This window comes from Spea bombifrons, chromosome 2 (genome assembly GCF_027358695.1).
Source record: "Spea bombifrons isolate aSpeBom1 chromosome 2, aSpeBom1.2.pri, whole genome shotgun sequence".
In the NCBI taxonomy this organism is placed as follows: Eukaryota; Metazoa; Chordata; class Amphibia; order Anura; family Pelobatidae; genus Spea; species Spea bombifrons.
In genome coordinates this window covers 52,055,769-52,083,458 of record NC_071088.1, presented here as the reverse complement: position 1 = coordinate 52,083,458, position 27,690 = coordinate 52,055,769, and the positions used below count along the sequence as shown (strand labels likewise).

The 27,690-nt window shown below is 42.7% G+C and overlaps 1 protein-coding gene across 1 annotated transcript; it reads left to right on the top strand.

The window, feature by feature from the left end:
- Nucleotides 1–2,506: 2,506 nt before the first annotated feature.
- CLPS (colipase) lies at nucleotides 2,507–24,463 on the top strand. The gene is made up of 3 exons (XM_053454243.1): nucleotides 2,507–2,660; nucleotides 20,403–20,525; nucleotides 24,079–24,463. The coding sequence occupies exons 1-3, from the start codon at nucleotides 2,580–2,582 to the stop codon at nucleotides 24,214–24,216; spliced, it is 342 nt and encodes a 113-aa protein (XP_053310218.1). The 5' UTR covers nucleotides 2,507–2,579; the 3' UTR covers nucleotides 24,217–24,463.
- Nucleotides 24,464–27,690: the final 3,227 nt, after the last annotated feature.

Genomic DNA, 27,690 nt, shown 5'->3' with positions numbered 1-27,690 from the left:
TTGGCAAAAATCTTAACATCGACATTTATCAACGAAATCGGCCTGTAGCTACTGCAAAGGTCGAGGTTTTTATCAGGCTTGGGGATAACCACGATACTAGCCTCAAGCGCTCGAGGATCGAAGGGCTCCCCCGTAGCGATAGCGTTAAAATGAGAGACCAAGCGGGGGCCCAGGAGGGGAAATAATTTTTTGTAGTAGATGGCTGAGAAGCCATCTGGACCAGGACTCTTGCCCGAGGGCGAGCTCCTGACCGCCGACTCAATCTCAGAAAGCGTAATCGGATCCTCAAGTACCCTACTGTCCTCCGAGGCCAGGACCCTCCGGAGATGCGCGCCAAGGAAATCCACCGTAGCCTGAGAGGCATCAGCTGAGGGACCCGGGCCAGGGGAAAGATTGTAAAGAGAGGAGTAATAGTGCTGAAAACATTCAGCAATCTTGTGGAAATGGAAGTGAAGGCGATTGTGTCTATCACGGATCCTGAGCAAATAGCCCTGGGCCCTCTTTGCCCTCAAGGCCCTAGCCAGCAATTTACCAGGCTTGTCCCCGAATTCATAAAATTTATGGCGTGTCAGCAGGAAGTTGCGCTTAATACGTGTGTCCAGCAGAGAAGCTAATCGTGCACGGAGGGTAGTGAGCTGAAGGTGCAGTGACGGTAGGAGCGTTAGTTTATGTCTCACCTCTATCTGAGCTATCTGTCTGGTAAGGGACAGGATGGACTCCAACCTTATGATCAGCCAGCTTTCATCAATACAATCTATTCTTGTATACCAGCCTGGTGTGAGATTGTCTGTACTTACCTGTCTGTCAATATGCATCTCAGAGTACATACAGAGCCCCAGATATCCATGCTATCCATGCTATCACACACACACACATATATTCATTCATTTACTCCCCCACCCTTACCTGAACTGCAGATCTTCTGGTGCTGCTCACAGACTTCCGTGGGGGCCGCTGTTTCCCCTTCTGCATTGCTCGAACAAGAACAGGAACAGGAACAGAGTCACATGATGTGATGTACATTCAAGTGACGTCAGTGGGTTCCTGTGTAGCCTTGACGGAACAAGAGACGCTGCTGAGCAACACAGAGGTAAGCAGCAGGTCCCCTGCAGATGATTATTTCCAGTAAAAAAAAATAAAAAAAATCTACCACCACTGTATAAGACCCCATATTTTTCAAAAAAAAGGTTTGTCTTATACATGGGGAAATACGGTATTTATCAATAACGTCTTGCCAATAACCATATACCTTACTTGTAGTAAGTCAACTATTTTCTTTTATGTCTTTTTTCGTTTTATATATCAGTATTTGACTAAGATGCTTGCTGTATATGTATTATCTATACTATATTTGATCTGCACTAGGAATAGTGACATATCAATCTGTCATATCTCAACTCTGTTAACACCGGCTTTGTCTAATTTTGTTTTTTTCCTACCATGTATTATATTATAAAAGCAAAGAAAAAAGAAAAGAAAAAGAATATACAGACCCTTCCATTTGTCTTAAGATGGCTTAAAGCGACATGTACACACACCTTTTAAAAGAAATCAAAGAGACTTTGGTGCCTTAATATGTGGAACATTTTACTTGCATGAAAGTCCCAAAGACTGGTTTTATGTAAATATTGTAATTTTATATAAAATGTTTTAATTCATATTACCATTTTAAATGTTCCATTATATCCTTTAACCTGTTTTAAAGTATTTATTTATTATACTGTAGCATATAGTTAATAAAATTTGCAGCTAAAGATCCGTTTACTTGTTCTGATTTCCTGTGTGTGACCTTGGCTACGTTCTCGATCCTGATTTTTGTACCAGACCCCGGCGTGTCCCATACTTACCTACCTTCCAAGCCGTGTGCCCTGCCTGAGGTCTTGCAAGCCGTGTGCCCTGCCTGAGGTCTTCCAAGCCGTATGCCTTGCTCTCGCTACAGTTCCCCTGCCCTCGCTACAGTTCCCCATCCCTGGTGTGAGATTATCTCTTGTCTGTACTTACCTGTCTGTTAATATGCATCTCGGAGGACAGACAGAGCCTCAGATATCCCTGCAATTGGGCTCCTACCCGACCTGCTATCCCCCCCAGATTTCTAGGGGTTCCTACGCCCATGCCAGTTGGGGTACAGGACCTCACAGTAATAACAAACATACAGTAAAAATAAAGGGACAGGCATTGACAACTGGAACATTAAATTAACAGGGCCACGTCCTGTTACAGTTATCAGAAAGCCATGAAAGTTTGTTATAAAGCTCTTGGTTTATAAAGCCACATCAGTAAATAAAGCCTCTAAAAAGTGTCCCTCTTTGACCATTAGAAATGAATGTGTAAAATGACCTTGTGTGCTTAAATGGTTAAACCAACAGCTGTTGTTTTTGGTATTCTGGATACTCTTGCTTTGAGTATTTTTGGCTCATAAATGTATTAATTATTTACAGGGCAGCTTGGTTTCTTGGGAATGGTTATCTTCTACTCACATGTTGTATATGCTAAGGACTATATTTGTTAGGACAGCAGTAATGATTATTTGTTTGATGGTGTTAACTTAAAACTGCCACACACAGAAAAGGATTAATACCATGCATCTTATGCTCACGCTATTGTTTATGTGCGGCCTAACAATTGCTGACCCAGCTGCAAGAGGGCTCATTTTTAACCTGGTAAGAGGATTATTAGAGAAAATAGAATAACTTTATTAGAATTTGTTTATTTTGCTGAAAATATAACCACTGACAAGAGTGGAAAAAAATTGCGGCCTGTAGGCAGAAAGTAAATTAGAAACAACTTCTCTTTAATTGTTAGTATTTATTCTGTCAGTTAATTTATGGTGTTACAATTTTGAATATAAAGTTGTTTTTTTAAAGTATTCTCAAATTTTTTATATCTGCGAAATGTCAGAAAATTCATTGTTTTTAGATTTCGTGGCATGTGTTGATTGTTTTAAGATTTTGTGCTAAAGCTTGACAGAGTTTCAGTCTATGGACTACCATTTTAATCGTTGAGCTTGATATGAAACAGAGGGATTAGGTCAGTGGTAATGTTAATAACATCCAAGCAAGTTACTCATCATTGAGCACAGGTTGAGCATTAACCCCTTCGTTCCCCTATAGACGTACCGGGACGTCCAAAAAACGCCCACAAAGAAACCCCTATGGACGTGCCGGTACGTCCAGCCCTTCGTGCAGCGTCAGGGACACATCCCTGCCACTGCACGGGAGACCAGGCTGTCGTTTGACAGCCTGTACTCCCCCCGTACTCTGCTGCCCGATCTCCCGTAACAGCTACCGGCATGAAAGCCGGTAAGCTGTTACGGTTGAAAGTGCCCGATCGCGCGATCGTGCAGTTGCAAACGCGCGATCGGGCATTCCCTTCCGGGTTGCGTCACTGCTGACGTAACCCGGAAGGTCATCGGAGGACAGGATATCCCCTGCGGGGATATCCTGCCCTCCGATGAGGCACAGAGACGCTGCGATCTCTATGCAGGTCTGTGAGGACCTGCATAGAGATCACAGTGTGATCGGTGCAGGGGGATCGAGGGGAGGGGAGTGAGAAACCATCTCTCTCACTCCCCCTCCCGTCCTATAACAGAAAAGCTGGAAAAAAAAAAACGGTTAGTGATTAAAAAATAATATTAAATAAATCATTAAAATAATAATATAAATAATACAAAAAAAATTATAATGTGAGCTGTGATGTCATTGTGACATCACTAGCATGTTCAGGAGGTCCCTAGGAGGACCTCTAACCATTTCTGTGTAAAAATAATATATAAAAAATAAAAAAAAATGTAAAAAAATTAAAATTAAAAAAAAATTAAAAAAATATATAAAAAAGATAATAAAAAAATTATTAAAAAACCTTAATTCCCATTGCCCTAGCATAACATCTAGCCAGTATAACCCTCCTGCCCCCGTTCACAACCCCCAAACCCGTTAAGCCATAGGCATAAAAATTATACAAAATTGTACACCTTATAGTATGCTCCCTGGTGCTGGGAAAGTCTGGAAAATCTATATAAATTAGGTATATCTGAAATCAGGACACCTGAATTAATAAACTTGGAGGGGATTTTCCATCACTTTACCAAATTTTGTGAGGATTCAGAGGGAAAATGTAAAAAAAAAATTAGTTTATTTTTCTAATCTTCGCTAGTTTTTACTAAATTTCTCATTCTAAATTTTCAGCTAATCATCCAACTATGGTATCAAACGAAAGCTCTATCTCTCCTTGAAAAAACAATATATAGTTTATATGGGTACACTATTCACAGGAAAAGAGAATCATCGCTAAACCGACATACCCCAAAAATGGCAAAATTGCTCTGGGCTTTGAGGTACCAAAAACCCCTGGGATTGAAGGGGTTAAAATTAGTAAGGGAAAACTCTTATTAGTAAACATGTGATTGCAGTCTAAAGGAAAACTCACAACAAAAATCTCAATGCAGTGAGCAATGAGAAAAATAGATAAAGACAAAGCTAAAGTCAAAACTATAAATGAGAATTTGAAATAATGAAGATTTTGGCATATCCTAGACAGCTAAATTTTGTCTGCTTGTTAACATTGGATTACCTAGCTGCAAGGTGATTTGTTCTATTAAGGGGTTAAAATTACCTTCTTCTTCACATGAACTGCAGTTGTAACATGATCCTAGAGTGAGTCATCTACACAACACACAGACACAGACTCTGGGATCAGGTTACAGCTCATAGATTCACAGACTCCTTCAAAAGAACTATGACTCATAGATTCAGAGAATCGTTAAGAGACTCGTTCAATTGAATCGTTCAGAGACTCATTAAGAGAACTGTTCAGAGATTCGAATCGTTCAGAGAATCGTTCACAGCACACTGACGCTATACTTTTATAAATGAATACAGGATTAATCTTCACTGCCCCCAGGATTTAGATTCCCCTTAGTTTGCCCCCCCCTTTACATCTAACTGCACCTTAAGTTAACCTTATTAAATTAAACCTCAGTCCTCAGCTTAACCCTAAAGACTCCATTAACCATAACTGCCCCTAAATTAACCCTAAACATCCCATCAACCATAACTGCCCCTAAATAAACCCTAAACACAGGGCCGGCCCTATAATGGCAATTGCCCCAGGCGGCACTTTAGAAGGGGCGGCACTTTGCCGCCCCAAGCGGTTTTTTTTTGTTTTGTTTTTTTGAAGCGGAGGAGAGAGAGAGGGGTACCGAGTGGTTTTCGCTTACCCGCTCGGCGCCCCTCTCTCTCTCTCCTCTGTGGCGAGTCTCCCTGTTCGGTCCCGGTGCCGGCTTGTAATGCAGAGCGCCGGAAGTGACGTCAATTTCCGGCGCTCAGCATTACAAGCCGGCACCGTGGCAGAGCAGGGAGACTCGCCGCAGGACTGTTTAAAGGTAAGTACCGGGGGGGGATCGTAGATTATGGCGTCGGCGAAGTTTAAAATGCCGACGCCCCCCCCCCGGTGTCGGCGGGGGGGGGGGCGTTTTAAACTTCGCCCCAGGCGGCGATAAATCTTCGGCCGGCCCTGCCTAAACACCCCATCGACCATAACTGCCCCTAAATTAACCCTAAAGACCCCATCAACCATAACTGCCCCTATATTAACCCTAAAGACCCCATTAACCATAACAGCTCCTAAATTAACCCTAAAGACCCCATTAACCATAACCGCCCCTAAATTAACCCCACCTCACCTAACTTTCAGCAGCCCAAATACTTACTGTTATATGAATTGCTGAGCAGTGTAGACGCTATAAGGAAATGGACAAGTCTAATCGTCAGTGTGACTGCAGGGAGGGACTGGGAAGTAGTGCTGTGAGTGACATTGAGCGATCAGATGAATTGGATCATGAATCGGATAATTTCAATGAAAGACTCGAAATGAACCGATTTACTTAACTGATCCGAACTTCTCATCACTAGTCTGAGCTGAAGCTGCAAGTCTATGTCTCTTTCCTAGAAGTAAGTGCAGAGATGCTTGTACATGTATATTACTGGGTGCATTCCACTCAGGTGCCACTAGATGGAAGACAGCAGAAGAGATTAAAAAGACAGAAATCTCTCTCTAACCACCTCACATAAATGAGCAGAACAGAGAAGGGTTGTAATATCGAGGTGAGTGCCATCAAAAGTACAGAACAAACCTCCCCTACCCCCAATAGACATATAGGAATTCAAGCCCCCTCAGCTTCGGAGAGTTTTAAAACTGGGCAAGCATAAAGATCTGAGCGACTTTGACAAGGGCCAAATTGTGATGTCTCCAATGAAGGGAAAGTGGTGAACCAGCAACAGGGTCATGGGCGGCCAAAGCTCATTGATGCACGTGGGGTGGTGAAGACTGGCCTGTGTGTTCAAATCCAACAGACGAGCAATTGTAGCTCAATTTGCTGAAAAGAATAATGTTGGTTCTGAAAGAAAGGTGTCAGAACACACAGTGTATAACAGTTTGTTGTGTATGGAGCTGTGGAGCCACAGACCAGTCGGGGTGCCCATGCTGACCCCTGTCCACTGCCAAAAGCGCCTACAATGGGCACGTGAGCATAAGAACTGGACCACGTAGCAATGGAAGGTGGCCTGGTCTGCTGAATCACGTTTCCTTTTACATCACATACCGTATTTGCTCGATTATAAGACAAGGTTTTTTAAAGAGCAAATGCTCTGAAAAATACCCCTTGTCTTATAATCGGGGTCGTCTTATAATCAGACCTCAAATAGGTCTGACTATGAGACTGAGCTCCAGATCCCCCGCAGCGCTGCAGGGGACCTGGACCCTCCTGTCTGGTAACCTCCCTCCCAAACTTAACAGTGCTTCTGACTCCCTAGTGTGTAGTCTGGGCAGCGGATAGACGTATATGCGATTTGCGTAGGCAACTACCCCTGCAGCCGGAAGGAGGTGCCATTAGCAGCGGGGGTTGTCTGCGTCCATCGCGCAGACCTTCCCCGGCTGTCAGAGAGGAGAGTTCCCCGCACCACTGCGGGGAATTCTCTCTGACAGCCGGAGGGTGTATGCGCAATTGGCATATAGGGGTATAAGGCATTTCTGGAGTGGTACAAAGGGGGTCAAAAGGCATATCATGGGGCACAGTGGTATTTAGAGGGTTAAAAGGCATATCATGGGGCACAGTGGCATATAGGGGGTATAAGGAATTTCTGGGGTAGAGTGGCAAGTCTGGGGGCAGATGTGCATAACTGGGGGGCAGGTTGGGAGATAAAAGGAAATAAAAACAACAAAAAAAATTATTTTGTCAATCGTAGCTTTTATTAAAAAAATATAGTTTACATAGTTTACATGAATTAATATTTACTAGTAAAACCTTTTTCCTATAGGGTAGTCTTATATTCAGGCTTTTTCTTTTTTTCCTAAATTAATTGGAGGGGGTCATCTTATAATCGAGCAAATATATTAGATGGTGCATGTGCGTCACTTATCTGGAGAACACATGGCACCATGATGCATCCATGGAGGCCCCACTTCGCAGCTTACAGGACTTAAAAGGATCTTTTGCTAACGTCTTGGTGCCAAATATCACAGAGGTCTAGTGGAGTCCATGCCACGACAGGTCAGTGCTGTTTTGGCGGCAAAAGGGGGACCTACACAATATTAGGCAGGTGGTCATAATGTTATGGCTGATTGGTGTATAATATACATATATTTTATAAGAGCGAATCAACTGAGAACGGACAGCAACTTAATAGCCTGCCCTTTCCTGCATCCCCACTTGAAACATATGAAGTTGTAGCTCTCTTGTGCCATTGCAAAGGTGCCATTACTGCCTACAACAGCAGCCCAGAACCAAAATGTGAGGCAAATTTCTTCTGCACAAGGGAACCAACAACCCCAGACAACCCCCGAATGTTCAAATCAGTCTTCATGTGTCTTTTCGGTGTGGTTGAATTATACATACTGTAGGTATATACACTAACTGGCCACTTTATTAGGCTTATTAGACTTTTGCCTTCATTCTTTGTGGCATACTGCTGGAAACATTCCTCAGAGATTTTGGTCCATATGGACATGATGGCATCACGCACATCCATGATGCAAATCTCCCGTTCTATCACATCCCAAAGGTGCTCTATTGGATTCAGATCTGGTGACTGGGGAGGCCATTGGAGTTCAGTGAACTCATTGTCATGTTCAAGAAACCAGTTCGAGATAATGTGAGCTTTGTGACATGGTGCATTATTCTGCTGGAAGTATTGTCATCAAGGGATGGACATGGTCAGCAACAATACTTAGGTAGGCTGTCGCATTTAAACGATGCTCAATTGGTACTAAGGGACCCAAAGTGTGCCACACCATTACACCACCACCACCAGCCTGAACCGATTCAAGTCAGGATGGACCCATGCTTTCATGTTGTTTACGCAGTCTGACCCTGCCATCTGAATGCATCTGGAATCAAGACTCATCAGACCTGGCAACATTCTTCCAGTCTTCCATTGTCCAATTTTGGTGAGCATGTGCAAATTTTTCAGTTTCCTGTTCTAAGCTGACAGGAGTGGTATCCGGTGTGGTCTTCTGCTGCTATAGCCCATCTGCTTCAAGTTTTGCTGTCCTGTGCGTTCAGAGATGGTATTCTGCATACCTTGGTTGTAACGGTTTCTTGAGTTACTGTTGCCTTTCTGTCATCTCAAACCAGTCTGCCCATTTCTCCTCTGACCTCGGACATCAACAAGGCATTTTCGTCCACACAACTGCCGCTCACTGGATATTTTCTCTTTTTTGGAGCAATCTCTGCAAACACTAAAGATGATTGTACGTGAAAATCCCAGATGATACTGAAATTGAACAGGTGTACCTAATAAACAGGCCAGTGAGTGTATATGTGTATGTTCCACCGCACATCATATACCCAACCACTAATTCCAGGGTATCTCAGTGCCCCATTGCTAATGTGAAATGCTGAAACATTAGTGATAATAAAATACCTTGTTGTTTAATAACCTTTATTTTTTTTCTCGCTTAATAATTCTATAATTGAGCGCATCAAAATTTTTAGCCCGATGCCCACAATTCCTCCAATGCTGTTTTACTGAGTCTCCGCAGCTCAGTGAAGCTGTACCTGAAATGCGCACATGCGCGTCTTCTTTCTCCTGACCAAGTCTGCCGTAGTGTTTCTTCAAAGGGGCAGAGGCTCCATGCACACGCTTTTCTGCCCTTTTGAGCAAGCCCTCTATGAGGCCTTGGTCGAAGGAGCTGGTACCGGTGAGAAGAGGTCCCTCTACCGCCCATTGTTTACGGCAGAACAATTCACACTCCTTGGAATGTGTGGCTGCCACATGCTTGCACCCTTTACTTAGCAGCGTTGCTGCGTTGATGAAGAACACGGCCACCTTGTTGAGGTTCCAGGACCACTCTCCCCCGGGCTATTTAAAGCCTCAATACCTTTATGCCAGTTGCACGGTGGCTCCCTAGTGGATGTTCCTGCTTCTCAGCATTCTCCTGAGCCCTCTTTTTTGTGTATGTTTCCTGCATTATATGTGGTCCTTGGTACCCTGACCCTGGCCGTGCAATACAATATCTGTGACTTCTGGTCTTCTGATTTTGGCTGTGTTATACTTACTATCCATGACCTGGCACCCTGACCTTAGCTGTGAAATATGCTATGTGTGATATTGACCCTGGCTGTGTATAGGTTTCTCAGTGGCTTCTGGTAAATGGCTCTCAGGAACTTTGACCCCCAGCTACATTCCATCACACCTGTTTGTCCAGACTTTGAGAAAAATACAGCTTTACCTCCTCTGTCACCTAGATGCTATGTTCTGCCTTCATTACCTACTAGCACCCCGCCAGTTTCTCCATCAACAGAAGAGCCAATGCAGATTGGTCTGGCCCATGGCCTTTTTATCTGACACCGAGAAGGCCCATCGTTGAATTAACAATTTATGTTTTGTATTGCAGTAAACCTTATCCATTCCTGTCCTGTCCTATTGTCACTGGAGCTAAGCCTAACTACCTATGCCTGAGCTCATCTCCTAGGGTTGGCTCTCCTTACTTATCAGTGTCTTTATTCTTACAGTGGACCAATAATGCGACCACCATCATAGACTTGGGGGCCAGCAGCTGTTTTACGGACGAGACCATTACTGAACAACTTCACATACCTAGGCTCTCCAAGTCTACTCCTGTAAACTACCAGGTTGTAGATAGCAGTCCTCTGTCATCTGGCTCCATTATCAAAGAAACCGCTCCAAGCTCTCCTGCCTACTAATTATATTGAAATGTTTGCATTGGCTTAGTACCATCACCTAAGCCTCCGACCTTGTGTGCATTATCGTGAACTTAACAGTAACCATAAAAAAACAGACACCCTCCGCTTCTCATATGCAAGAATGGCTGTGAGCCCTCATATACCAGAGGGCTCCCAGCCATGCTTCTGCCATGTCCCCTGCCAGAGGGTTTCCGGCCGTGCTCCTGCTGTGTGTCCTGCCAGAGGGCTTCCATCCATGTTCCTGCCTTGTGCCCCTGCCAGTGGGCTGCCCTGCTTCATGCCCTGCCAGTAGGCTGTACTGCGTCATGCCCTGTCAGTGGGCTGTCCTTCCTTGTGCCCTGCCAGTGGGGTCTCCTGCCTCGTGCCCTGCCAGTGGGGCCTCCTGTGCTGCCAGTGAGCTTGCAGTTCCCCGCCAGCCAGGCCACTGTGAGCTTGTATCCTGCCTGTACTAAGCTTGTCACCCCAAGTTTATATCCAACTTGTACCAAATTATTATTTATTATTGTTATTTAAAATGTAAGGAGACACTGTTGAGAATTCGCATTGACTATATTTCTTATATGTTTCTCTATTCTTTTATATAGAGGTCTCGAGGTGCATCCAATATACTGAATTCCACGTGGACATGATAATACAAAAATAACATTTCATCTTCAAGTTGTTTAATATGTATCATTTCTTTTGTTATAAAAGTGACAACTGCATAATTTTTTCTTCTCGTAATTTTGGTGTTTCTGCATGGCTTAAAGTGATTCTTCCTATATTTTTTACTTGCCTGTAAATTTTTTTAGGTTTATCAGGTAAACTCTTTAAGTGCTGGATCTTTTAATAACACAGGCCAATACTTTTTGATGATCGTTTTAACACTCCTCTGTGCCCCATCAAAATTCAAGTGGAGGGACAGATAATTCATTTGATACTTTTTTTTTTTTTTATTAGTGATTCTTCCCTGGTCTATTCACTAGACTTGGGTGCCGACCAACTCTTCGTCTTTGTGTTCATCTTCATGTGGAAATAAATCTTCGCATTCCTAAAATATTCGCCCGTTCCTGTGTTCGGTTTGGCCGAATATTTGTGTACATTCTTTGTGTTCGTTTTTTTTCCTCGATTTTTTAGGGGGTTAATTAAGGGGTTAATACGGGATTAACACGGTACGCAACAGTTTTGGCGCCAGGATTTTAAAGGTCTGTAAGAGCAACTCTATTGGTGTGGCCATCAACCAATGAAGTACAGCTGCTCTTCATTGGTTGATGTCAGACAAGCTCCCTGCCGGCTTGTACGGACCTTTAACTCCTGACGGCGATACTCGGCCTAGGGAGTTCCAGAAGTTAATGGTCCGTGCAAGCAACTCTATTGGGGGAGATCCCTGCCAGTGGCCAATAAAGTCTCTTGTACAGATCTTTAACTCCTGACGGTGAAACTCCTCCTCTCCCTGCTCCAGGAGTTAAAGGTGCATACAAGTGACCAATAGAGTCGCTCGTACAAACCTTTAACTCCTAACGGGGGAATTTAGCCTTCCGAGGTTCCAGGAGTTAAAGGTCTGTGGGAGTGACTCTATTGGTCGCATGCAGGGGCCTCCTTTAGCATCAACCAATTGTAGGCTGGGAGGGGAAGCGACCAGGGAAATTAGTTAGGAGATACTAACAAAGATGAAGACAAACACAAAGAGTCTACGTGTTGTGCGTCTTCGTCTTTGTGTATGTTTTGCCACCGCCATGTTCGTTTCAGTATTCGGACTGAACAATGAAAACGCCCCCTCTGTTAATTTCATGTTCACCCTAATACCAATGCACGAGTCTACTACACACTCCTCCTGGTTGAAAAATTACCCACTAAGCCTATTTTTATATATGAGGAGAATCTGCAAGCAGGGAAGAAGAGAGAATTATTCTTAGAAAAGGGATATAATGAGGAGTGGGTGGATGCCTTTTTCCAAGAAATAAGAACCATAGATTTCTAAATCAGGGTAGGGAATTTCACTTTTGTAGAAATTGTCAGCCATGTAAAACCACCAACATTAAAGGAAGAAAAAAATATTCAGTTATCTGTTTTAACAAAAGAAACACATTAAACAACTTATCACCTGTAGGAGAAACAATGTTATTTATATATTATCATGTCCATTAGGAATTTAGACCTCAACAAAAAAGAAATGGGTAACATATAAGAAATATAGTCAGAGTATACACAACTCAGTGTCTCCTTACATTTTAAAGAACATTACCACGGTCACCCCTCCAAATTAAGCTTTCAGGATTAGCAATAGTTAATAGATCATGGAGAGGATTTTATTAGGAAAACTCGGCAGATTGAAATGAAAAGGGTTTACAGGATGAAAATCCTAATCCCATATGGTATGAAGATTTAGATTTATTTAATTTTTTATAAGGATTATTTTCTTATAATAATGTTTTACCAGTTGTTGGAATGATTTGATTCATAATAAAGCTAGAGATTATATGTTTACAAGCACATATGAGCAAACTAATCTATAGATAGGTCCAAACAAAATGTACAATATGCAAACGATGAATATGAGATAATTTACTTACATAGTTACATAGTTAAATTGGCTGAAAAAAGCCATGCATCCATCAAGTTCAGCCTTTCCTATATCTGTTAATTTCTTGCTGTTGATCCAAAAGAAGGCAAAAAAAAACAGTTGTGGCTCTTTGCATATTTGGAATGGCAGTCAGATCTCTCCTTGGATCAAGAAGTTGTTCCCCATAATTTAAAAATTATATCCCTGAATATTATGTTTTTCATCCAATTATGTATTTCATCCAAGTATTCATCCAATTGTTATTTGTATGGTTTATATTGGCCCCAAATATATTTATATAATTCTATCATATCCCCTCTGAGGTGCTGTTTTTCTAAACTAAACAGATTTAAATTTCTTAACCTTTCTTCATAACAAAAGTGTTCCATTTCTTTTATTAATTTTGTAGCCCGCCTCTGCACCTTTTCAAGTGCTATAATATCCTTCTTTAGAATAGGTGCCTTGCCGTTGATTTATAAAGAGGCAAAAGCATTTTTATCCTGCAAATTGATGCCCCTTTTTTATACATGACAATACCTTACTGGCCTTAGCAACTCCTGTCCTGACACATTGCACATTGTTTCCAAGTTTGTTGTCTAAAACAATTCCCAAATCCTTCTCATTTGTTGTTATCCCTAATTCACATTAGGGTGTAAGTTGCTTGTGCATTTCTTACCCCGAAGTGCATACATTTGCATTTATCTACATTAAATTTCACCTGCCATTTGTGTGCCCAATACCCCCAGTCTATCTTAATCTCTCTGCAGCAAAGTCATATCCTGCTCACAGTGTATTACTTTACAGAGTTTAGTGTCATCTGCAAAAACAGAAACATGACTTTCAACGCCTATTGCAAGGTCATTTATAAATATGTTGAATAAAATTGGTCCCAGAACAGAACCCTGAGGAACACCACTTACCACTTTTGTCCAGCTTGAAAATTTACCATTTATAACAACCTGGCCCAGACTGGGACAAAAAATAGGCCCGGGCATTTCAGACTAATATAAAAAAACATATATGTACATACATAATACTTGGTCATTCAACATAGGAAGCCTGAAGCCACAATTTAGTACGACTAATCCTTGAAATAAATATTATAGAGTAAATAACACAATACCTTATCTTTTCCACTAAATGATTTCAGGGCCTTGAATGTTTTGTCCCCTGAAGTCACTACATATTCAGGAGGGCGTTTTATCTCTGGATACGTTAAAATGAAATAGTTCCTACTGTAAATTAAGGAAACAGATATCCAAACACACACACCAGGACAGGCTTTTCCACACCGACACCCAGACACACACCCCAGGACAGGCTCTGCCACACCGACACCCAAACACACACCAGGACAGGCTCTGCCACACCGACACCAGATACACACACACACCAGGACAGTTATAAAAGAAAAAATGGTTCAGTACTCAACTCCCAGGAAGCTGGGTGCTAGCAGGAAAAAAGAGACAGCATAAACTATCTTGAAGTATACGAACACAGAAAAGAATCCCAGCACTCCAATCAGCTTCCAATACTTATGTTACTTTATTCACAGAAAGCAAAACAAAAAAAGCAACGTTTCGGCCATACAGGGCCTTTTGAGCTTGACAAAGGCCCTGTTTGGCCGAAACATTGCTATTTTTGTTTTGCTTTATGTGAATAAAGTAACCTAAGGATTGGAAGCTGATTGGAGTGCTGGGGTTCTTTTCTGTGTTCGTACACACCCCAGGACAGGCTCTGCCACACCGACACCCAAACACACACACAACAGGACAGGCTCTGCCACACTGACACCCGCATCCGGAGGGTTTCCACGGACGGTTTCACTTTGGTATTGATTTATGTGATGGTCGCTGCCCCCAAAACAGCCTGCCTGTGGCATGTTTGCCCCAAAACAGCTTGCCTGTGGCATCTTTGCCACCAAAACAGCCTGCCTGTGGCATGTTTGCCCCCCCCTTACACATCCACGCTATCACACACACATATTCATTCACTTGTTCACAAATATGTATTCACTAATTCACAGATAATCATTCACTCATTCAGATATTCATTCATACATTTATACTAATTAATTTCCTCATTCAGATTTACATTTACTCATTCACAAACATTCATTCACTCACTCCTTCACAGATACTCATTAATTCTCTCACTCACTCAATCTCAGATACTCCTTCATACAGCCTCCCTCATCCCCTTACCTGAACTGATGATGTACACGCCGCTCGCAGACTTCCGCGGACAACCTGTTCTACTGCACAGGGGAAGCAGACGTGCAGCAGGGTCATGTGACGTACGTAACGTGACTCCGTTGGATTCCTGCGTCCCCCTGGCGGTAGAAGAGACGCTGCTCGCGCGCCTCTGCCAGGTAAGTAGTGGGCCCGCTGCTAGAGTGGCAGGCCCGGTCGCATTTACTGCGGGCTTAAGGGGCAGGTGCCCCTTTTTCCTCTGCGTTAAGGACGGCTGCATTGGCCAAGTCAGTCCGGTCCTGACTGGGCCTATTTTAAGGTAGGGGCCTGGAGCGGCAGCTCTATCAGCCCCTACGTCAATCCGACCCTGCCGCCGCCCGGCCTACCGGGCAAATGCCTGGTGTGCCCAATGGCCGGTCCGGGCCTGATAACAACTCTCTGTACTCTATCACTAAGCCAATGTTCAACCCAACTTACATTTATTTACATCTACTAATAGTTGATACACATTTACAAGTAATAATATAAAACAAAATTAACGTACATTTATTTTGAAACTGGAAGAATAGAGAGAGTTTGGATGGAATTTATATTTATTAAATTAATATTAATCAATTATTAGTATTCATCATTAAAAGAAAATTAACAAACTATAAAAACAAGCAAATCCATTTTCATAAAATATCAATATTTATTAACAATGATCAGAATAATAAAATCAATAGCTAATTAGTTAAAGGAATTAATTAAATGTTATATTCTTTTTAGTAAAGTGGATTAGCTGTTTTTGTTGTGATATTTGTTCAAGATTTAACAATTAATTGCTTATTCTACTCTCCACTTTTTGAGTTAACGATGTATCAGTGAAAGTGCTTTAACATCTGCGCATGTTTTTATGACTACTTGAGTGTTACAAATGCACTAATAAGCATGTAATTATCCAAACCTAACATTTATATAAAGAGAGGGTAACTTACCACCTACCAAATGCACCTTAAAGAAGCTGTGTACAGCAAAACGCATAGCACATCCTGAACAGTGTTCCGTTGGCTCCGCCAGAGACTTTACAACAGAATAATCGGCATTCTTAATATTGCCAACACCAGAGGACACTGCTGAGAGTGATTTTGAGCCACTGTAACAGAAGCTGATGGACAAAATCTTGTATGTAAGCTGACACTATACATTTTATTCTAAAAATTAAAACGTTTATTGATTTTATTTATTTTTTTTGTCTGTGTGCTACCTTCCTCTGTAATTGGTTGAGAATCCTTTTAACTGGATGGAGAACCTTATGAGCCAAGCTTCAACAACACCAAGGAGGATATTTAAATTGATTGAAAATACATTGAAAAATCTGACAGCATGGTAGATTCTTTTCCACCATGTTGTATATTCCTTTTTGGGGAAGATTATTATAATAACCCATTTCTTTCTTTTTTTGCCTTTTTGACATCCTAGCCTATAGCACGGTCAGAAAAAATTAAAAATGTGAAAAAGGGAAGCGTGAAGTGCCGGCACCCGAGACAGACGCCTCACCCTCCCACCACTGCAGTCGGGGCAGCGCTGAGGCAGGCGGCGGCGGCAGGGAGCAGAGGAGACAAAAGGGCGCCGAGTAGTTGCTGAAAACAACCGCTCGGCACCCCTTGGGGCCCCCCTGACTGGCAGAACTCCAGGGCCCGGTTGCAGTTGCGACCCCTGCGACCCCGGTAGTTCCGCCACTGGTAACATGCATTATCTATATCAGAGCCCTAGCCAGGTAATATCGCACAGTAACATGCATTATCTTTATCAGAACCCCAGCCAGGTAATATCACACAGTAACACGCATTATCTATATCAGAGCCCTTCACTTGATTTCTTCTGCCCTCCTTACATTATTGCCCCCCCATCCCTTACACCTACAGTACCTGATTGCAACAACAAAACTTTCCAAAGCACCACTTTGCACCCACAGGTCTTGCCTGAGCACCAAGTTTGTACACACAAGCCTTCCAAAGATCCAGATTGCCCATCCAGGCAATGCCCCAGACAGCACACCCAAGCTGGCTGAGCATTATGGGAAATGCAGTTTAACAGTTATTATTATTAGGGAAAAGAAAAAATGTCGGTGCGCTAAGCTAGTCTCAGGCTCAAATAATACATCTGTATAATATGAGGCCTACCAAACAGTGTGAGCATGCTGCAAATACAGTGTGTTGGCTGTACAATGTATACAAAAAACAAAATACTGTCTGCGCTTCTCACCCTAATAAAGTTGGCAACAAATATATAAACATAATATAAATGAGAGGTTTTGGTTGTATGAATTGGCCAAAGCACAATTAAGCTCACCCGCCACGTCAAGGCACACTCTCAATAGGGTGAGAACCTACTCTCACCTCCTACGTAGTGGACACACAAAGCAGTTTATACTGCTACCAAAACCTTATTAATGTGTTGGGGGAGGTGCAATTAAACCTCCTCCCTATTAACCCCTGGACAGCAAGCTGCAACCAGACTAATGAGGAGCCAACAACCTCAAATATGTGCAAACAGGGTAAAGAAGAAATGTTGGTGCGCTAAGCTAGTCTCAGGCTCAAATAATACATCTGTATAATATGAGGCCTACCAAACAGTGTGAGCATGCTGCAAATACAGTGTGTTGGCTGGAAAATTTTACAGATAACAACAAGTACAATACAGCAATTGACATACAGATATGAGAGGAATGAAGGGCCCTGTTCCCATCGGAATTTACAATCTAGGTGGATAAGGAGTGAGAAACAGGAGGTGAGGACTGCGTGATAGTGAATGATGTTAATGTAGGGCGAGAAAAGGGTTGTAAGCGGGTGAGAGATTTTTGATGTTTGTGTCAGTGGAAGGCTTCCCTGAAGAGAAAAGTTTTTAGGGAGCATTTGATGGAGGGTAGAGTTGGTGAGAGTTGGACAACGCGGGGAAGAGAGTTCCAGATGCTTGGTGCTGCGCGAGAGAAGTCTTGTAGACGGGCATGGGAGGAGGTGATAAGTGAAGATGCAAGGAGCAGGTCAATGTTGGATCTTAGAGGGCGGCCTGGAGTATATTTGCTGATGAGGGAGGATAGGTAGAGGGGAGTGGCATAAGTGCGAGCTTCGTAGCGTAGAGTTAGTGTTTATTTCTGCTATGGATGGGGAGCCAGTGGAGGGACTCGCAGAGAGGTGAGGCAGATGCAGAGCGTCGGGTGAGATAGATTAGTCTGGCAGAGGCATTGAGGAGAGACTGGAGGGGAGATAGTCGGGAGAAGGAGGCCGGCAAGTAGGTTGTTGCAGTAGTCTAAATGGGAGATTACGAGGGAGTGGATTAGTTGTTTTGCGGTGCTGGCAGTCAGGAACGGACAAATTTTGGAAATGTTGCGTAGTTGGTTGTGGCAGGATTTAGAGAGTGATTTGATGTGAGGGATAAAAGATAGGTTTGAGTCCAGGATCACTCTGAGGCAGCGGACTAGTTGTGAAAAACAGTTGATAAAGCTGCAGATTTTAGCTGTAAACAACAATTCCCATGATGCTCAGCCAGCCAGGTGTCCACCATGATGCTGGCTAAACATCATTGGAAGCGTAGTCCACAGTAGATTAGATTTTTTTGCCTCCCTCCCATTCTTTTTAAAATTATATTAATCCATTTAGTATTGATTTATCATGTAAATTATCATGTGCCCTCTTGTGTACTGGTGACCCCACAACCTTGTGTATTGCCCCCAGTCAGGCCTCTATTATGGTTTCATGCCCCCCTGCCAGCCCCCTGTATGTGATACCCCTAACCCCCTTGTCTAAGTGATGCCCCATAGCCAGCACCCATTGTGTATTAATGGCCCCACAACCTTGTGTCCTTTGCCTTCCCCCACTTTGTATGTATGCCACCAGCCAGCAGCCCCTTTTGTCTTGATTTATATAATGCCCCAGCCTTCTCCTCAGTGTGTATTGTTGTCCCTATTTGGTTAGAACCATAACTATTACCTTTTTTCTGACTTTCCTGCCTACTCCATGCTCTCCTCCACGGGACTGACTGCCACACGAGGAACTCTATTGACTCTGTGAGCCCGCCTCTTCAAGGGGTGTGGGACAAAGAGTCTCACTGAAGCAGAAGCAGCACGGCACACACAAGCCGGCTGCTTATCAAATTGCACAGTTTCTGTGCTCCACCGGCCCGCCCACGGGATGGCAAATTGCGACAGAAGTAGGACAGGCGGGACAGTCCTGCCTAAATCGGGACAGTTGGGGGGGCCTGCATGAAGGTTTCCCTAAGCAGTTAGATCACAACAAACAGAAGCATGGCACAACTAGTGCTTTGCCCAATGAACACATTCCGGCCCTTAGGTACACTGACAATAAAGATGTGTATGTTATCTCCACCATACAAAATGAACAAGAGGTGCCTATCAGTGTGAGAGGAGAGGTTGAAAAACAAAAAAACCACAGTGCATCATCAACTACAACAAAAACATAGAGGGAGGGTGGTAGATGTTTGTGATCAGTGTCTCCAGCCCTACCTGGTGATGCGTAAAACCAAAACATGGTACAAAATTGTCCAAGGTTGCCATATTCTTGGAATTCCAATTAACATTTTTTAAAATACATCCTGTTTGAGGGTGCCACTCCAAATGTGCAAGACAAAAATGTCTTACCAGCAGGCATTTTCTTTGTACAGCCCCCACACTGGTGCCAAACAAAAGCCTCAAAATAGATGAAGAGTCTGCTACAAAAAGGATATGAGGAAGGAATCCAGGAACCACTGGCCTTTCTGTCCATCTCTGCCAGAACTCTACATTAATTATTGTTTCATGGCCTATAATACAAAAGTAGATTATTATATTTTTAATATCCTATAATCGCTTCAGCCATCGGCAGTTCAGCTCTGTGAACGTGCGTGGTCTGCCGTTTTGCTGCTGAACTGTTGTTAGGCCAGGATTCTTCTACTTCGTAATAATAACCTTTAAAGTGGAGCAGGGATAGGCTGACTGCAAGTTATTTTTTTACGTGCTTCAGCCATCGACACACAGTGCTTAAGCTGATGTTGAATAGGCACAAATCCATAGGTTTTTGGTCCGACTGCCCGTCATAGGAAAGATCTGGAGGACTGTACCTGAAGCCTACCTACAAGCTGCAGCATGGCATATGGATTCATGTAAATTGATTCAAGTATAATTTATTTGTTTTTTCATTATAACAAAAATACTGTACTTATACTCTATACTGGTGTAGTTCATTCGGTAGCTAAAGGCAAAATAGAGTAATAGTTATTTCATGTTTTTAGGATCCTAGTGAAATAAAATATGCTGTGTCACAGTTATTATTTGTTTTAGTTTAGTAGACAGTAGTAGTAGACATTTTTGCAGGAGAGCAAGGGTTATGCACATTGTCACAGGTACCTATTTTGTTAATAACGTACAATATACTAACAAATATTTGTTTATGTCCATGAAATACAGCAAAGTTATTTTTCTTTATTTAAGGACAATGGAGAACTGTGTCTACAAAGCGCTCAGTGCAAGAGCAATTGCTGTCACAGGGAGGATGGGTTGAGCCTTGCACGCTGTGCCCCTAAAGCAGCTGAATCTCAGATTTGTTCCCCATTGGTACGTATGTGTTTTATAAATAGCAGTTATGTTTGTCAATTATGCCTAGGAAACAAAAATATGAACACTTTTAAGGAGAAAACATTTTGTAGCTTACATATTGACTAGGTCCAACTACAATTAAAGAAGTAAAAAGACAATACATCAGTTATCAATATATTAAGCTACGAAATACTGTAAATGCAGAAACTGGTGAGGAACTTGAGAAAGGGTGCTCTGAAGTGCTTGAGAAAGGGTGCTAATTGAATTGACAATCGACTCTTAGTTATTGCAGCCATATGCTACAAGGAATGGGCTATATAAGCATTAAAGCAAATTATATGGCAATAATTTTATTACTAGTAGGATAATGAGATGTCCCTGTTTATTACTCCTCCATGGACACAAAACTATACAGCATCACCTCCCCCGTTCCTCACACATCATCTGGAAGCCCCCTCTTCTCTGAGCACAAAATACCATGTGGCAGCCCCTCCTGTCCACAACACTATCACCTCTCTAACACCAACTGGCATCCCCTCTCTTCCATGTAAACATGATCAGAAGCCCACTTTCTCCACCTGCACACAGCATGATCTGGAAGCACTCCACACACTGCACTATCCATCAGAGCATTGGTTTGAACTTTCAGTCATGCTCTTGCACAACAGAAAAAGCATAAGGAGTTTAGCAAAGGAATAAGAACATGTCTTCTGACTGGTCATGGAATCTCATTTCATGAAGCTTCTGACACACAGTGCTTAAGCCAATGTTGCTTCCAAAGGCAGTTTGGAACACTGTAGAAGTGACGCTAGAGAGGGCAAGTGATTTTTTTACGTGCTTCAGCCATCGGCAGTTCCGCTCTGTGAGTGTAAAGTGGAGCAGGGATAGGCTGACCCCGATTGCCTGGGACAGTCCCGCAATGGGACTTTAAGTCCCTTGTCCAGGGCAACCTCAAGCCGGGTCAATGCATTGTCCCGGAATCAGTGGCGTTGGAGCGGGGGCAGATTGAAACGCCGTACTTTTTTTTGTGGAGCCAAGGGAGCACTGATTGGCGCGGAGGAGAGAAAGGGATGCCAAGCCCTTGCTCAGCGTCCCTCACTCTCCTCCGCGAGACCTCTAGCTCGGTTGCGGTGCAGCACTTCATGCTGAGCGTGGGAATATGATGTCATATGCCGGCGTTCAGCAGTGAAGCAGTGCGCACCGCGGCAGAGCAGCAAAACAGAGGCCTCATACTCCCACCGCAGGACTTCTGCAAGGTAAGTGAACTACAAAGGGGGAGAGGGTAGATGTATGAATTAAGCTGTGTATGAATTGTGTGAATGATTCTGTTTATTTGATCTATACCTGTCTGTAATGATTCTATGTGTATTAAATATTAAATCTGAAATCAACATGATTTCCAAGGCTTCCTAATAATTAATATATCATAGTATATGTGAATCAGTGTGTATGTGACATATATATATAAAATGTATTTATGTGTACGTGATGGTGTGTATATGTGAATCAGTGTGTGTGTATATATATTGGTAGAGCACCACACGACACCCAGACACACCCACACTTGGACAGGCTCTGCCACACCGACATAGGGATCCACCGAAATGTAAATTCTGGACCGAAACCGAAAATTCAGGTTTCCCTTGGCCGCAACCAAAAATAACCACACTTTTATTAAAAGTAAATAACACACCAAAATTGGACAAAAAAATTAATAACAGTATATATATATATATATATATATATATATATATATATATATATATATATATACGTGTGTGATTGATAACAGCAAGCACACTCCTATCATGCCCAGGCAACCAGTACATGATGGAATCTGGGGATGCCTGGGCATTACAGGAGTGTGATTGCTGTTATCAATCATATATATTTAATATAGCAATCACTATGGGCGGGCTGGGCCAGGTTGCAATTAAATGGCCAATTTGGCCGTGCCAGGGCCGTCTTTAATGCGTGGCAAAAGCCTGCAGCACCCGTGGTGGGCCGGCCAATTCGTGGGCTGGCACACCGAGATGCCGTTGCAGCCGAGCGGCTGTGAGTTTTAAAGCGGCCGTAAGACTCCCCGGCCACTTTAAAATCAGTATGAAAACTAAAAAAGTGTGAAAACCGGTGTAAAAAAGGTGTGTACAAGAAAAATTAAAATAAAAATATACTTTCCTTTCTCCTTTCAACCGAATACACAGCTGCAAACTCGTAATAACACTCTCCAGGTGTTGAAATGATGCACTCACAATCTGAATGAGTTGATCAGGCTCCGTACATAAACCCACCGCTGAGCCAGAACATATTAAGTTACTACACCATTGTGTTTTTTATGCTGTTGCTTTTTCCATATTGTGAGTGCATATATATAATACCTATACGACAACTGAGTTTGAAGTACTACACTATTAGAGTTTTTCTTCTGTTTATATTTTAAATTGAAAACCGACTAAACACAAGCGCCCCCTAGTGGATCAAAATTATCACTTTAAAATCAGTAAGTGGCCGGTGTGCCTGCACCATGCTGCCCAGTGCCTCAGTGAGGCTCTTCGTCCCACCCCTTTGTAGAAGCAACGTGCTGCTCAAGGGGGCGGGTCACACAGAACAGCTCTTCGTGACGGGGAAAAGAGCATGTTGGAGGAGAGCAGTCTGCTGGGAAGGAAGGCAGCAAAAAAGTATTACAAAAATAGGGTGGTAGGTGGAATATTCAAATTGGGAAACCGATTAAATACAAAAAAGGGGTGGCTGGGCGGTATAAGAACACAATAGGGTGGTTGGGGCATCACATAAATCAATACACAAAGGGGGGTGGGTGGCTGGGGGCAATACACATGGATTCATTAACCAGTACAAAAGGGGGCATCAATACACAAGGGAGGGGGCTGGCTGGGAACATCACATAATTCAATACACAAGAGTGTTGGGGCATAAATGCACAAAGGGGACTGGTTGGGGACACAAATGCACATGGGGCAACACACAAGGGTTACATAAAAACTAAAAGGGGGTCTGGCTGGGCTGCACAAGGAGGGAAACACAAAAAACAAACCAGTGTGGAAAGCATTTTTTATGCTTTGTGTAGATTAACCCGTACTGATGGGGGTGTCGGTGTGGCAGAGCCTGTCCTGGTGTGTGTCTTGGGGTGTCGGTGTGGCTTAGCATGTCCTGGTGTGCGTGTGTTTGGTGTGTCCGTGTTGCAGAGCCTGTCTGTTGTGTGTGTTTGGCTGTCGGTGTGGCAGAGCCTGTCCTGGTGTGTGTCTTGGGGTGTCAGTGTGGCAGAGCCTGTCCTGCTGTGTGTGTTTGGGTGTCGATGTGGCAGAGCCTGTCCTGGTGTGTGTTTGGGTTTCGATGTGGCAGAGCCTGTCCTGGTGTGTGTTTTTGGTCATCTCTCGGGGGGGGGCAGAGTGGCAGCATATCTCAAGGGGACAGAGTGGCAGCATATCTATTACACTAAGAATCTTATAATCGAGCAAATACGATACATGGATATGTGAAATTGATAGTAATTTTACATATTACTGTTTCTACATGCATCTCTGCAATTAATCTACTTACTATATCTTTTTAGCACATATATGGAGTGTATTATTACTGTCCCTGTGAGAGCGGGCTGACCTGTGAAGTGGACAGAACTATTGTCGGGACAGTCACCAACACAGACTACGGATGGTGCAAGGATCCAAATGACATTACAAAGGAGATTTGATTCATGCTTTCTCAGACATTCAACAGTTCTACATCAATTAATGAACACATATAAACAGGTCTCCTAAAATATTAATATGTTGTATTGAGCTCCTTATGTATACAAATATTTGTACTAACCACACCAAGTATATTAACATACTGCCCTACTCTTTTCATAATAAGTAGTTCCCACCAATATTCACTTAAATTGCTTCTTTAGATATTCAAATATATGCATTAAAATAAATAAAACATGTACCAGCATATCTATTCTATATTCTTTGTGACATTCATTCAGCCCTGTAGATATACTTCACAAATAAAAGTAAGTTTAACAGCAGCCAACCTAGTTATGCGCTAGCCTAAAAGACTTTCTCACATTGAGATATACCTGTATGTATGTATGTATGTATGTATGTATGTATATATATGTATTGTATGTGTGTGTGTGTATGTGTGCACATCATAAAATGCACTTTTATTAGTATCTCCTCTCACCCTATCAATTTCTTTTTTCTCTGTCTTCTCTCTCTTTTTCTCTTCTCCACTTTCATTTTTCCATTTCTCTTTTCCCTTTTCTTCTCTCTCCACCATTTTGAGCTTTGATCTCTCCTTCCCTGTCTTTCCTTTCCCTCCTTTCAAGTCTCATTTCACGCAAATAGTTATCTGCCATAATTGTATGTGTTTTTATTTTTATTTGTTAGTGTGTTACAGTGGATCTAAAGGTTCTTAAAAACATGTTTCTAATCTGTCAGTTATACGCAACATTCTGCTACCAACACAAACTTGTAGGTCTTGTTGAAAGCCATTCAACTTACCTTAGTTAAAAGTGACTTTCCATAGGCATTGGCACCTTCTGAGTATGAGCAATATAAGTATTTGTCTCATACTAGACATTATCCCACTTTGCTGATTATCCCCTCTGGCCTGGTGTGCAACTCCTAGGCCAAGCAACACGAAGTGTGTTATTATGTGTGGTGACATCAACATAGTTTGCACAAAAGTAGAAGAGTAAATATGAATGATAAAGTGTAAAATAAATAGAAATTGGAACAGGAGAGGCAAAGATATATAGAGAGGAGCACATTTCATGCAGGGGACGCACATTACATAGGGATGCACTTACATAGGGAGCAATAAAAGAAGGGAATGAGGGAGTATTATATAGAGATGATGTTTTGTTAATCACTCCATTCTCTCACTTTCTCAATCATTACTCCTTCCATAGAACTTGAGCATACCTGGAAACCTCCCAAGGTTGGCTGCCTAGGGATGTGCCTATTATTAGGGACAGGTTTAGCCAAGCATAGAGGTGGGCCTAAACCTACTTTTACTTAAATGTTGTGGGCAGACAGTAGACAGGAAGTGGGCATGAACTAATGCCACGCTTTCACCTGGAGATTGCAAGATTCCTCCCCCAAGCTTTCTCTCAACTGACAAAAGTTAATTTACATTACCATCAAGGTAGCAAAACCCTCCCAGAAAGACTGGACCTGGGGCAACTGCCCCTTTTGCCCTGCGTCAAAGACTCCCTTGGCAAAATCCATAGACAAACATTGGCAGTAGAATGGATCATACTGAAGAGCTTAGTGATGTGGCACTGCCATAGAATACCACCTTTGCCATAAGTCTTTTTATAAAATGCCTGCCCTGATAGAGCACTCCTGCTCCAGTGTAAGTGCTGTTATTTTGAAGTGGAAGTGTCTAGGAGTAACAACAGCTCAGCAAGAGGTCACATAGGGCCATTGGGTGCTTAATATGCAAAACACGTAAAGCTCCCCTGTCCTCTGAAGCATCACGCACTACAAAATTCAAAACTGCCTCTAGAAACATCATCAGCACAAGCACTGTACGTTGGGTGCTTCATGAAATGGGTTTCCATGGCTGAGCAGCTTCCCACAGTCTAAAGATCATTATGTGCAATCCCAAGTGTTGCCTGGAATGGTTTAAAGCACACAACCACTAGACTCTGGAGCAGTGGAAACATGTTCTTTGGAAGAATCTGGGATGGCCAATGCTAGGAGAATGCTACCTATCAGAAATCAGAGTGTCTACTGTAAAGTTTGAGGGAGGGTGGATACTGGTCTTGGGTTGTTTTTCAAGGTTTGGGCTAGGCCCCTTAGTTCCAGTGAAGTGTAATGTTAAGGCTATGATAAACAAAGACATTTTGGACAATTCTATGCTACGAACTTCATGGCGCCCGTCTGGGAAAGGCTTTTTTCCAGCATGACTGTGCCCCTGTGCAGAGAGCAAGGTCCACAAAGACATGCTTTGATTAGTTTAGCTACTCGAGTGGTCTGCACAGACCCCTGACCTTTACCCCAATGAACACCTTTGGGATGAATTGGAATGCCAGTTGTAAACCAGGCCTTATCATCCAACATCAATGCCTGACTTCACAAATGCTCTTTTGGCTGAATGGGCACAAATTCCCACATAAACACTCAAAAATCTTGTGGAAAGCTGTTAGTATCCTGATGATGGGTTCTGGGATATGATGTTATATCCCAGTGCTCTGTAACATCAGAAGGTGGCAGACTGCAAAAGAGCCCTTTTGGAGATGTATGTGCTGGTTGCTACATAGACTTTCACCTTCATTAGATCTTGCAGATCACCAATACCACACATTTCTGGTGGCTGCTAGGAGGCCCAAGGAACAGCTGCTCCAGGCTCCAAAGGTATGACTGGGCATTCAGCAGCTTCAGACCCAAGGGTTCTTATAATCTAGAAAACTCAGAGACATGAGAATAAGACACACCATCCAGTGTAACCACACAAACATTAAAGCAATACGTATAAAACTTTCAGGACTTTTTTCTCATCAAAAGCAAAATGTCTATTTGCATTTGAAGATGCATTGTGGATATTTATATAATTGATAGCCTTTACCTTTTGTATTTTCAGTTGAAGAGGCTATATCAGTGCTTTAGCCAAAATGTAGAAAGGAAGCACTAATTGTTATGTGTTTGTCCTCCATTTTGCTACACTATTTTACTCCTACAGTGAGCAGAGTGCTGGAGCAAAGTTTGGGATACATAGTATTTTGATACTGCATTCTACTGTATTCTAGTCACTATAAATATTAAACGTGGTACCAAAATAAAAGGTGGACACACTTAGGGTTGCTACCCGGCTGTACAGCCGATCATCAGTGTAGCAATGTTATACAAGCAACCTGCAGAAGGTGCTAGAGAGTTCAGTGTGAGTTGAAGTAACTGTGGTTTTGGAGCTAACCAGCTCAGCATTGCAGTTGTATGTTATGAAGCTATGCATAATAAAGAAGCCTGTTTTACCCTTAACTGAGAGTGCATCAATCTATGCATAGGAGGTATCAAAACATGGTGGCAGCGGTATGTGGATAATACTGAATTTATAAACTGCATAAGAAAACCTGGAGCAACATCGCTGCTTATCTAAGATTCTCGGGTTACTGCGGTCCTTCCAGGAAGGTCTGTTGGTCCTCGGAGGGGATTTTAACGTGGCTCTTGAGCCT

Bases quoted from the DNA above. Each gene is read 5' to 3' on its own strand.
- CLPS (XM_053454243.1), top strand. From the start codon at position 2,580: ATGCATCTTATGCTCACGCTATTGTTTATGTGCGGCCTAACAATTGCT. The intron at 2,661-20,402 runs GTAAGAGGATTA...TCTTTATTTAAG, and splicing joins GAGGGCTCATTTTTAACCTG to GACAATGGAGAACTGTGTCT. The intron at 20,526-24,078 runs GTACGTATGTGT...ATATCTTTTTAG, and splicing joins CTCAGATTTGTTCCCCATTG to CACATATATGGAGTGTATTA.